General features: G+C 38.7%; 1 protein-coding gene across 1 annotated transcript in view; it reads left to right on the top strand.

Annotated features, from left to right (window-relative positions):
* dst (dystonin) overlaps positions 1-11957 on the top strand; it is a 202274-nt gene that overhangs the window by 120797 nt on the left and 69520 nt on the right. Inside the window, exons 43-55 of the mRNA XM_079855818.1 lie at positions 104-250; positions 461-676; positions 766-915; positions 1060-1293; positions 2178-2330; positions 3579-3812; positions 3988-4272; positions 4851-5399; positions 6050-6226; positions 7886-8009; positions 8960-9168; positions 10712-11029; positions 11595-11761. Of these exons, the coding sequence (XP_079711944.1) occupies positions 104-250; positions 461-676; positions 766-915; positions 1060-1293; positions 2178-2330; positions 3579-3812; positions 3988-4272; positions 4851-5399; positions 6050-6226; positions 7886-8009; positions 8960-9168; positions 10712-11029; positions 11595-11761 (2963 nt within the window). The remainder of the gene's footprint in view (positions 1-103; positions 251-460; positions 677-765; positions 916-1059; positions 1294-2177; positions 2331-3578; positions 3813-3987; positions 4273-4850; positions 5400-6049; positions 6227-7885; positions 8010-8959; positions 9169-10711; positions 11030-11594; positions 11762-11957) is intronic.

The following is an 11957-nucleotide window of genomic DNA, read 5'->3' as shown; positions in this document are numbered from 1 at the left end:
GTTAGAAGCTAATTTTCAAAGCATTATCAACTCTGCATCATCCAAGTGCATGTTTTGATATCTTTAGATAAAGGTGTAAGTATAATGATGTACTTTTTTGCAGAGATATTCCACCCAGAATTACTTGGAATGTGTTGGGAGACTTCAGGATCATTGCGATACTCTTGAAGATATAAGAAGCGACTTGCAGGCCAATGGTCCCTTAGCAGAAGATATTGAGGGCTTGCATTGTCAGTTTGAGGAAGTTCAGGTTTGTCACTTATTTGTCTCTCTTCACTTCACTGAAATTCTCATGACCCACAGACCCCAGATACTCCTGCTTTTTACTAATATTTGACCAGTGCTTTCTTTCTACATATCATCTCTACTGTAGCCTGTTGCCTATTCCTTTTATTCTGTCACTCTTCTTCTCAATTCCTTTCTTCTGTTCCTCAACTACTTCCACACACTCTGTTTCTAGTCTCTGGAAAGACAGATTGCTGCTCTCCCTGATATACTAACAACAGATTTGAGCGTAGCAGAACAACTTCTGAATTCTGCCGAAGAACTCATTTCCATGCAAATCCACCAAGATTTGGCTGCAGTCTATGTAGATATACAGAATGCTTACAGAGATGTTTGCTACTTGTCAGCTGAGCGAAGTAATGCTATTCTACTAGCCATTGACACAGTGAAGGTTAGTGAAGTCTTATGAAAAGAAAGCAAGAGTAAATATAGAATAATGCAAATTATATGATCTTAAACTTTTTCATATATGGGTTACAGATCCATTTGGAAAGCTCATATCAGGATTTGCTAAGCTCTCTTGATAAGATATCAGTTTGTATACAAGATGATTCTGCGATGGTGTCTAAGCTGGATATCATGGATACTGATGACACAGAGAGAATTAAGATCAAGATTCAGCAAATTAAGGTAAGTTGTCTTGGAACATAAAGTCGCCCAAAATACAAGGGTTTCCATACAGTGTGACATTATATCCTGCTATTTAGCTTCCACATCAAATGAAGTCATTATCTGAACAGTTTTACTTAGTGTTCTTTATTGTTCCTGATTCAGGACACAGAGAAGGACTTGTCAGGAACCCGACAGCTCCTGGAAGATGCTGCTTTTGATATCCAAAACTTCATTTCTGAGCATGCTCAGTTCCTGAGTCCCGCTCACAGCAGACACCTTCTAAGGGCTCTCAGCACTACCCAGAGATCTTTTAAAGAGCTCATGGACAGAGTGTTCACTCAGAGACAAACTCTGGAGGTCCACTTGGAGATCCGTGAGGATGAGAGTCAGCAGCAGGTTTGAGAGAGATGACATTTACCTGATCACATGAAAATGCACAGAGATGCTTCTAAAAGTTGTTGCTTTGATGTGTGGTGCATTTTGATGTGAAGTGTTGGCAAACTCATTGCCCTATTAACGCAAGGGACCCCAAAAAGTTGCTTGTGTGTAGTTTTCTTTCCTGCGTCAATATATTTCCTGATGAAACAAGAAATTGGTAGAGGAAATTTTCAATAATTTGCCATTCTTGTAAAATAAAGATAGTGTTTAGTCTATGCTATGCTATGAACTATGATCTGCTACTTGCTACGCTAGAGCCATTTTACATACATTCTTTCATTCGTTGGACCAAAACATGGATAACAACCTTTTTGATGAGTAATGAATATTTTTAGTTTTTTTTGTTGTACTGTAAAGTTTTGCCCCCCCCCCCCCAATAAGCCCCCCAAATGTTTTCTTCATGGGGTCTTTCAAAAGAGTTTTATTATGATATTTTCCAGACAATTCATGAATGCATTGTGTGTGATACTCAATATGTTGCTCTGTGTTTTGCAGATTTTAATCACAATTTATTTGTTCTATTTACAACACAGAAAAGCCATGGCTTGATCACTGCCACCAACTTACCTTCTTCTGATCCTGTTTGCATTTTTCAGGCTGCCTGAACCTATTCAGCTCTTACTACCAAAGGACCTAAACTTCATTATATGTGGATATGCTTTCTGGCAGAAAAGGCAGCACTAACCTACATTTCTTTACCATTGCCAAATTCTCTTTGAATGGCTGGCATGTTTACAGCATACTCAGTCACTGCTAATGGTTAAATGCTCTGTGTTTGCTTTGATGCTGTGGTTGTTCTCTGTGGAAAAGGTTTCTTTTCTAACTGAATGCTTATGTGGTAGGCCGCTGTGGAGAAGCAGAGGGAGTTTTCAGAAAAGCTGCAGGAGCTGTTTGATGATCTAACACAGACGGAAAACCGACTGATCGGCCACCAGCAGCAGGCAGTCAGTGCAAAGAGTGTGGGAGACCTCCAGCAATACCAGCAAGAGCATCAGGTACAACCTGGTCACACTTGCTACGACATACGCTTGTGATTACATACAGTTAAAGAAGTTATTAGAGGTCTTTGTTTGCATGAACCAGAAGTCTTTTCTTCCCAATTGCAAAAGTGAAACAGCCTCTATAATGAGAAAATAAAAGTAGAGTGGGACTTGATTTCGTCCTTCGGGAATTGATTGGATTGCAGGAAGTTGGGCGTTGCTATGTAAATAGAGGCAGATGAATCAACTAAATTTGTGATTTTTGATTTAAGGTGTGCTGTTAAATTCATAAATGATCAGACCATATTTTTGTTCAGGAGATGAAAAAGAAGAGCTAAAAATCCCATATACTTGCATTGATAAACAGCCCAACACCGTCCTAGTAACACCCAGAACCCAATAGCCACGTTTCACTTTAGCTTTTGATCATATGTGAGTGTTGAGGTACTGTTGTCACAGGTAAACGGTTTTTAAGAGTTTGAAGATGTTTAAGACTCCTAAGTGTCTGTGGGTCTAACAATCTGAGAGTAGATATTTTGCATATTCTTTATTTATAGTTATTTGTGTTTGTTATATTTTAATGTTTTATTGTCTGTGTAGCACTATGTTCAGCCTTGTTGTATTATTATGTGCTTTATAAATAAATTGGAATTGGACATTGGAATAACCACTGCCTAACAACCACACAAAACCAAATACATGCATTAGCAACTACTCCTCAAGTTGATAGTAGAAACATTGGTGGCAATGGTCCTCACAATCAACTTGGGCTCACAATGCTTTTGGGAAACACAGCCCAGATCAATCTGTCGGTCACCTAGCATACAGCCAGACAAGTTGGCTTCACAACTGTCTAGCAATTAGCTTGCAATGACATAAACACAATAGAAACCATCCTGAACACTTGAGGAGCTCTTGAGCAGCTACCAGGAAACATGCTAAGAAGCTGCATATCAGTGTCCTGACAAACATGCTGCTTCAATTGCCTATATTTAGAATAATGAACTTTCATAATAATTAATACTAAATGTAACTATTTATGGAACAATGGTGTATTTTTCATATTTCTTTTGTATATGCGATTAGCCACTCATGTCTGCGTGTTACAATGAATTTACCATTATTACATGCCTAGGAACACCCTTAACCCTTTACCCGAGGTAAAAATCAGGTGGCTTGTTGCAATTAATTATGCGTTACATTGTTTTTATCTGTTTAGATGGTAGCTGAATATTAACGATTGTTTCTCTGCTGGTCTCTCAGGCTCTACAGAAAGACCTGCAGGCTAATGCCAGTGCCCTCAATGAAGTCATCAGTAGCACAAAGAAGTTTCTGGAGGAGAACCGCAGTAAACTCACTCCAGAGCAGATATCGGCTCTTGAGGACAAACTGGAAGAACTGAAGAGCAAGGCGAATATGCTCAACCAGAAGGCAGAAGAGTCAAGGAAGGATCTGGAGAAGGTTTTGACAAGTGCTATCAAGCAGGAGACTGAGAAGGTTAGGGGGGAAAAACACTTTTCCAAACACTATTCAACTAGTAGTTTAAAAAAAAAAAGACATTTAGTGACTTTCATGCAGTTAGTTTGTGCTGGCTCTCAAAAGTGTCTTTGGGTTTTTGTGACTATTTTCAGTAAATCATAGTTATTCTTTCTTTGATTTTGCAACAATACAGGTAGCAGCTGTTGAACAACTTGAAGAGAGTAAAACCAAAATTGAGGGGCTTCTAGACTGGATCTCCAACATTGGGAAAGAGAAAGAAATGGGTGGAATACAAAAGGACCAGACGGGTAAACAGAACGGAAACATGCCGGAGTACACGTCAGAGAAGAGGATTATTGGCGAGGGAGATGATCCTAATGGAAATGCATTAGATGCTACAGATAACACAAGTCTCCACACTGGCAAAAAACAAGACGGTAAAGCCTTGGACCTGGACCAGCAGTATGATAGAGTTCAAGTAAGTACTTCAGTGTTTATTTACAGTAGTTCTTTGGAAGACTTTTCATACCCTTGTGAAACAGAAGTACACCTCAGCATACGAAAGTGTAATTATAACAGAAAAAAATATATTAGACTAAATGCTCTTTGTTTGACTGTGTATTTAGAGCCTCAGTAAGCTTCTGTTCTTTGTCTTGTGTTAACGTTTCTACCTGGATTTATTGAGTCCACATGTCATGCAAACTAGAAACTCTGCTTCTAACCACAGGTCGAGATCTGTCGTTACAACCACACAACTTTGCGATGCTGTTTGCGAATGTTTGTTAGAACTATGTTTTCAGGAAACACAGACTCGTTGAACTATACTGATAATGACAGAACTTGCGACCATAGCTGGCTAACGATGCTTTCAAACGCACTCCTGACTATTTAATTGAGCAAGCAATCTCATTGGCTGTAGGATCAGCAGAGGACAATCAGCCTTAGCCCTCTAAAGTTTCGTGACCAAACTATTTAAAATCAGATTTAATGGCAATGAAATGCATGACTTGAATGAATGAAATGACTTACTTAGCCCTCCATTCTCCATCTCCACAGGCTCACCACCAGGAAATCTTGTCCCAACAGCAGGATTTGATCATTGCCACACAGTCAGCGCAGGCGTTACTCGACAAACAGGCTCAAGTCCTGTCCCCTGCTGAAAAAGACAAGTTACAGAGGGACATTAAAGAGCTGAAGGGTCGCTACGAGTCCTCTCTCACACAGGCCGAGCAGCAGATGAAGCACGTGCAGACTGTTCAGGAGGAGCTTCAGAAGTTTAAGGGGGACTGTGAGGAGTTTGAGACGTGGCTTCAGCAGGCCCACGGGCAGGTGGAGGAGCTGGAGACGCCCGCTGCGAGTCTGGACACTCTGAGTCACAATCTACAGAGACAGAAGAGTTTCTCTGAGGACGTCATCTCTCATAAAGGAGACCTGCGCTTCATTACCATCTCGGGCCAGAAGGTGCTGGACGCAGCGAAGGCCTGCGATCGTGGGGGATCTGGGGGAACGGACGGCCTGGCGGTGGTTGATATGTCCGGGACTTGTTCTGCAGTCAAAGAAAAGCTGGATTCTGCTGCCGCTCGATACAAAGCCTTGCACACACAGGTACTGCTCTTTTTGATCTTATGGAGAGTCAGTGGCAGAATCTTGTCAAGAATATGTCCAGGTACCCCAAAATCAACCTTAAAAAAAGTCATTTTTCTTAGGAACTTTGCCAAAAAAAATGACATTTTCCACACACATTACTGTAGCTGTATGGGAAATGAACCACTTTATAATTACAACCAATAGATGGCAGCATTTGTCTCTCAATGGTTCTAATTCAGCAAACAATCAACAATATCCAGAAGGTCTGTTGTGATGTTATGTAATGAAAATCCTGTCATCATTTACTCACCCTCAAGTTGTTTCAAACCTGTATGAGTTTCTTTCTTCTGCTGAACACAAAGGAAGATATTTAGAAAAATGTCGGTAACCAAACAGTTGATGGACCTGATTGACTTCAATAGTAGGAAAGCAAATACTATTGAAGTCAATGGGGTCCATCAACTGTTTGGTTATCGACATTCTTCAAAATATCTTTCTTTGTGAGAAATTCATACTTTTTTTTGTAACAACTTGAGGGTGAGTAAATGATGACAGAATTTTCATTTTTAAGTGAACCATTCCTTTAAATCCTCCAAACTTTTTAATATAAATAATACAAAATTACATTAAAAGTTTGAAATGATAAACTGTAAACTCATACGTTTCAGTGTAATCAGCTTGGAAACAATCTCAAAGACGTGGTGGACAAGTACAAGAAGTATGAAGATGCCAGTGATGGTCTGGTGAAGTGGCTCAGTAGTTGTGAGGACGAGTCCCGAAGACAGCAGTCAGAGCCCATTGCTGGAGATCCACAAACCCTTCAGAGACAGCTGGAGGAGACCAAGGCATGAACACAATCTACTGTCATTATTTCAGTTCACAGAGTTATAATGGCACTGTGTGGGGCTTTTCACACTGTGCTGAACCCCGCTTTTAACCGTGGGTAAAGGAGCATTTCACATTTGTAATTTAGAAGCGGGGTTAGCACTGCTTTTTAACCGGGGTGATGAAACCCTGCTCTGGGTAAGGATTAGCGTCTCTTTTGTGCTGTTATCTCCACTCTTACAGGGCGAAATTATGCGTTTTTACGGCGTGATGCTTAGCCCCTGACAGCCAATCACGTGCCTCATATTCACATGCTTTAGACAGTCACGGAAACACAGTGCATTGTATATAAACCATCGTTTCAGTGTTTGCATTGAAAAATGTCAAATGGTGACAGGAAACACGTCATTTGGAGTGAAGAATAGACCGTTTCATTCTTGCCTTTTATAGTCTGAAAAGACAATTCAGTGTAATCTTGATAGTCTGCAATATGAGCATACACAATGCTAGAGCCATTACGAATTCAGTGCCAATCAATGGCACTGACACTGCAAATATGCAAATAAGAACGTTAACCCAGGGTTTTTGGAGTCTAGTGTGAAATGGCAGTGTATGAACACCCAGGGTTATTTGTTAACCCCGGGTAAATTATGAGCAGTGTGAAGCAAGATAACCCAGTTGCGCTCGAATATTTCAAGAGGCAAGGCTTAAACTTTATTGACGATACAGCATTCATTGGAGTGTCGTTCACGTTTGTTCACATATCATGTACTCACAGCATTGGGTTGTTTGAACTCATAAAAATGTTACCGGCCAATTGGCGATTGACACCATTTCGTATACTCACCAACAAGCATTGCTTGGAGAGTGTTCATTTTAGGTCCTACTTAAACTGTAAAAAGTGGTAACCTGCAGTTTTTAGGCTAAAAACCTTCATTTATTTTGTTTGTATAAATTAATGCATTTAAGTTGATTCAGCCATATTTAATAATATTTTTGACTTGAATAAACTAGGTTACCATTTTTTTCAGTGCACTATAAAACGACTTTTTAGTGTTTGCAATGTGTTTTTAAAATATGCATCATATTTTCTGTTTTGTAATAAGTCAGTACAGCGAGCCAGTATGAGTTCTGCACATCAACACTGGTGTCAATCGAAAATAGTTATCTATGGGGAGTGTTATATTCTTTTAGACACACTGAACAAAATCATAATTTTCCATTAGAACATTATTAAAATGCATGGTCGTTTCTCTTTTTTTGTGTATTTATATCACTGAAGACATGTCACGACACAAATAACTTGGCACAGATTTAATTTACTTGTGACGCATTATAGCTAGTTGTTCTTGCAAAGGTAAATAGAGAAGCAGACAAAGCTAATCACACTTAAATAGATTACGTCTCGCGTGATGCACTCAGACCACATTCAGCTGACCGGCAGCGAGATCCGATAGATGATGAGAGATGATGTTTTCATGCTCCATTACTTTTCTCTAGGACACGACTGTCTTCTGACCTTGTGTCCTTATGCTAAACAACCTTTTGTAATGTCACGGTCTATTATGCCTTACTGAGATGAATAAAGAACACACACCACTGATGTTGTGCTTTTAAGATAACCAGTCTATTGACTGCACTCTTATTAGTGGATTGTAATAAGCATCGGTCTGTTCCAGAGTCTTCAAGGGCAAACTACGTCCCATCAGGCTGTGCTGGATACGCTGAGGAGATCCGCCGACGCCCTGATCTCTGCCGAGGGAGAACTGCTGTCCAATCCGGAGGAGATTCAGGAGACCGTGGGTGAGTCCACGTCCAGTCACGCAAAAACACACCACAAGCAGAAGCCAAAAAAATCTTCATTTTAAGATTGTGAAGAATTTGCATGACAATAAAGTAAAATCTCCACACTTCCCCCACAAAATTTCATTGCTGTAATATCAAAGTATGTTTTATTTATTATTAATTTATTTAATTAAGTATTTTTTTTAAATCAGCATACAGTAAATAAGCAGTACAATATACTACCTTAAAATTGGTAGCACTTTAACACTGTAAAATAATATGTAAACATGTTACAGTTTACATTATGTATGATTAAATTATAAATTGAGAAGCTAAAACACATTCCTACATTAAAGATTTATAACCATTTTTGTTAATCTCGTTGCCAATAGCAGAAAAACATATCTTATTCAATTGGAAAACAATGAACAACATTTGCGCATGAAAATATTGATTTCTTCACACAAGCCTGGTCTGCTTTCTTTCAAGACTTCTGTAGGACAGTTGATTCCTCTTCCTCATAAATCATGATAAACTCATTTCGATCACGCTGTGCCTCTGAAATACATTTAATCAGTTTATATAAATAACTATTGCTTACCAGGATTTATTTTCCTACTTCCCTCAAATGTGTACTGTACATATATTACCAGTGCATATCGGCAAAGATCATTTTTTTCCAGTTCCTTCTATTTGTATTTTTTTTAACTTTGCAAATGTCAAACATGTGTTATGCACCCTCTGTTTTTGTGCTTGTCTTTCACTGTGCTTATGTCAAATGTATATGTGTTTGTATGGAAAAAAGAAAAATGATCACACTGTGATCAGCTATTTTTTTATTTTTAGAAAAGTTCCAACAAAAGATTATTAAACCAAAGCAACGTGGACATTTGGTCAGTCCTGCAGAGCTTTGACAGCTTGAACAACATGTGAATAATTTTGCATTATAAATATGCTTCTGTCTGTAGACGACATCGCAGAGAGATACGATAACCTGTGTAAGTCCGTGAGCGACCGCAATGAGAAGCTCCAGGTGACTCTGACCCGCTCTCTGAGTGTCCAGGACGGGCTGGACGAGATGATGTCCTGGATGGAGAAGGTGGAGGAGAGCGTGAAGGAGACGCCGCAAGTGCCGCTCGACTCTCACTCCATCACTAATGCACTTGGCAAGGAGGCAGTATGTGACCTTTCACCTTTCATTCAAAGATACTTGATATCATGCATATTCAGATGTATTTTATCTGACTCTGAGCGTTCAAACCAGGGTTGTGACAAGGTATTTTTCATCTACATTTAGCATTATTACTCAGCGTGTGAAAGAGCATTTCAAAATAAACATAATTCTTACAATCTGGGAAAATTATTTGTAAATGGCAAGGATTGACATAAACTTTGAAATGACTAGTTAACTTTGTTTTCTGCTCATGATGAAGACGTTTTGATTATTATGTACATTATTATGTACTTATTTTAAGCAAAATATAAAAATGGTCCAGACTTCAAGAGGAAAACCCTGAACCCACATTCAGTATCTCTTCTGTCACATGCCTTACATATGTATCTAAATGTAAAAATAATAATAGCTTGATAAAAGTTCTGATCTTACCTTAATATTCATATTTAATTGGGCTCAACTGATGAATTTTGATGAAACTGATGACATTCTCAGATGCCACTGTTTTAGCTCTGTTTATGAAGACCATGTTAGCAAAAGCAACTTTATTTATGTAGCACATACATAATGTGCTTTACAATGTCACACAGAACACAAAAACAGAAAAGAGCATCACATAGGCAACACATAATAAAATTGTCACAGATTAAAAGCTATTGTAAACAGATGTGTTGTCCTTTAAAATCCTGTACAATAGCAGCGTCTCTAATATGTTTAGGCAAACTATTCCAACGTTTATTTTAATTTTTTTTTATAAAGCACTTCTGGTAACTAGATGGAAATGTATAACCATTCATATATATATATATATAAATGTCAAAAAAAAAAAAAAAAACATATTTCATGACTCTAGATGGCCTTATAGCTCTGTATGGAGCAAACAAACTGTTCCCCTGGGTGCTAAAGTCAGTTTTTCTTCATTTTTTTTTCTTCTGTGTGTATTCAGGTATATATTAGAGATTATAAAATCGTTTTTTTGGTGAAGTTTTAGCATTTTTAGTTTTAATTTAGAGCATTTTTAAGGTATGTATTTACACTGAAGTTTCGGTAATTTTGTAATAATTCAAGTTTGTAGGGTGGACAGCAGCAAAAAAACAATCAAAACCTTGAAGAATATTTATTTGTAAATGTTGATTTTAATTCAGAATAAATACATAAATAAATAAATAATTCCCCCTTCCCCCCATTTCCCATTCATTCCTTTGGGGGTTCAAACTGACCCGCAAGGGAAGGATTTCTTACTATTTTTATTACAACCACATAAACTCCTCAAATCCTGTTTTTTCAAGTGCAACAAAAGTCTTAAGGTCTTGAACCACTACGATGAACACTCAATTTGAAGAAAATTCAAAGAAAATGATTTTCGGGTTAAAATGACCAGAGGAGAGTTAATCTTAACTTAGGAAATACAATAATGGAATGACCACATTAAAACTATGCATCTAAGTGTAAAGATAATAGCTTGAGAAAACATCTGATCTTACCTTAATATTCATATTTAATCGAGCTCAACGGATGAATGTTGATAAGTGTGTGTTTATTTCAGGCGGTGGAGCAGGACATGTCCATCAGGCAGAGCAGCATCTCGGCCATGAAGCTGAAGGTGCAGGAGTTTGTGGAGAACGCTGACCCGACAGCTGCTGTCCTGCTCCAGCGTCAGATGGAGAGCCTGTCCCAGCGCTTCACCGACGCCTCGGAGCGCCACAAGCTGAAGCTTTCTCAGATGGAGGAGCTCAGAGACCAGGTGGAGCGCTTCGAGAAGACCTCTGAGAAGCTGCAGCAGTTTGTGCTGAAGAGCTCCCAGGCTCTGAGCGAGAGCGACGGACCCGGAAAGAGCGTCGCTGAGCTCTCACAGCTCGTACAGGTGCGCTGAAACACCGCTTTACACCAGAGTTTAAGCCTTTGCTTCATTTATATTAGCTAGATACTTCTATATAAAGGTAACACTTTACAGTAAGTTCCCAGTATGTAAATGCATTAACAAACATGAACTAACCATGAGCAATACATCTGTTACTGTATTTGTTAATCTTTGTTAACGTTAGTTTATAGAAATACAGTAATTCATTGTTTGTTCATGTTAGTTCACATTGCATTAACTAATGTATTAATAAATGTTGAAATTAACATTAACAAAGATTAATAAATGCTGTATAAGTGCAGTTCATTATTAGTTCGTGTTCACTAATGAACCTTATTGTAAAGTGTTACAGAAGTTATTATTCTTTGTTAACATTAGATTCTCTTCTAAAGTAATTGACGGCTCATTTTGCTTCAATGAAATGATATAAATCATGGTTTACGGCTGTGAAGTAATTAAAGGATGTGGATTCTTTTTTAGAAAATGGACTGAAAGCGAGTCAGCTCTCAGAGACACCCTGTTTATGTCCTATAATCTGTTTAGGTTCTCATAAAGTCTTTATTTGTAGGACACAAATGCAGAGTTGTGTGAGCATGCAGAGGACGTGGAAGCCCTGCAGAAACTGTCTGAGGAACTCGGCAGGTTTGGTCCTGAAGGAAGCTCAGCGCTTCTCCAGAGCAAGATGCAGAACATCTCAGACAACTTCAATGCTTTTAAAGAGACACTTATGGAGAAGTAAGTGATTAAGGCAGGCACTAAGCTTAAAAACAATATTTGTACAGAAATACGCAGATTACACCTCAAATAGGGTTGACAACTTCTGGAAAGGAAAATCACAATAAGGGGCAATTGTGATCCTTTATAGCAGGGTTCACCAATCTCGGTCCTGGAGGGCCGCTGTCCTGCAGAGTTTAGCTCCAACCAGCTCCAA

Source organism: Squalius cephalus (assembly GCF_949319135.1).
Source record: "Squalius cephalus genome assembly, chromosome: 21".
In the NCBI taxonomy this organism is placed as follows: domain Eukaryota; kingdom Metazoa; phylum Chordata; class Actinopteri; order Cypriniformes; family Leuciscidae; genus Squalius; species Squalius cephalus.
Note: the sequence above shows the minus strand (reverse complement) of the source record. Positions and strands in the feature narration are given on the sequence as shown.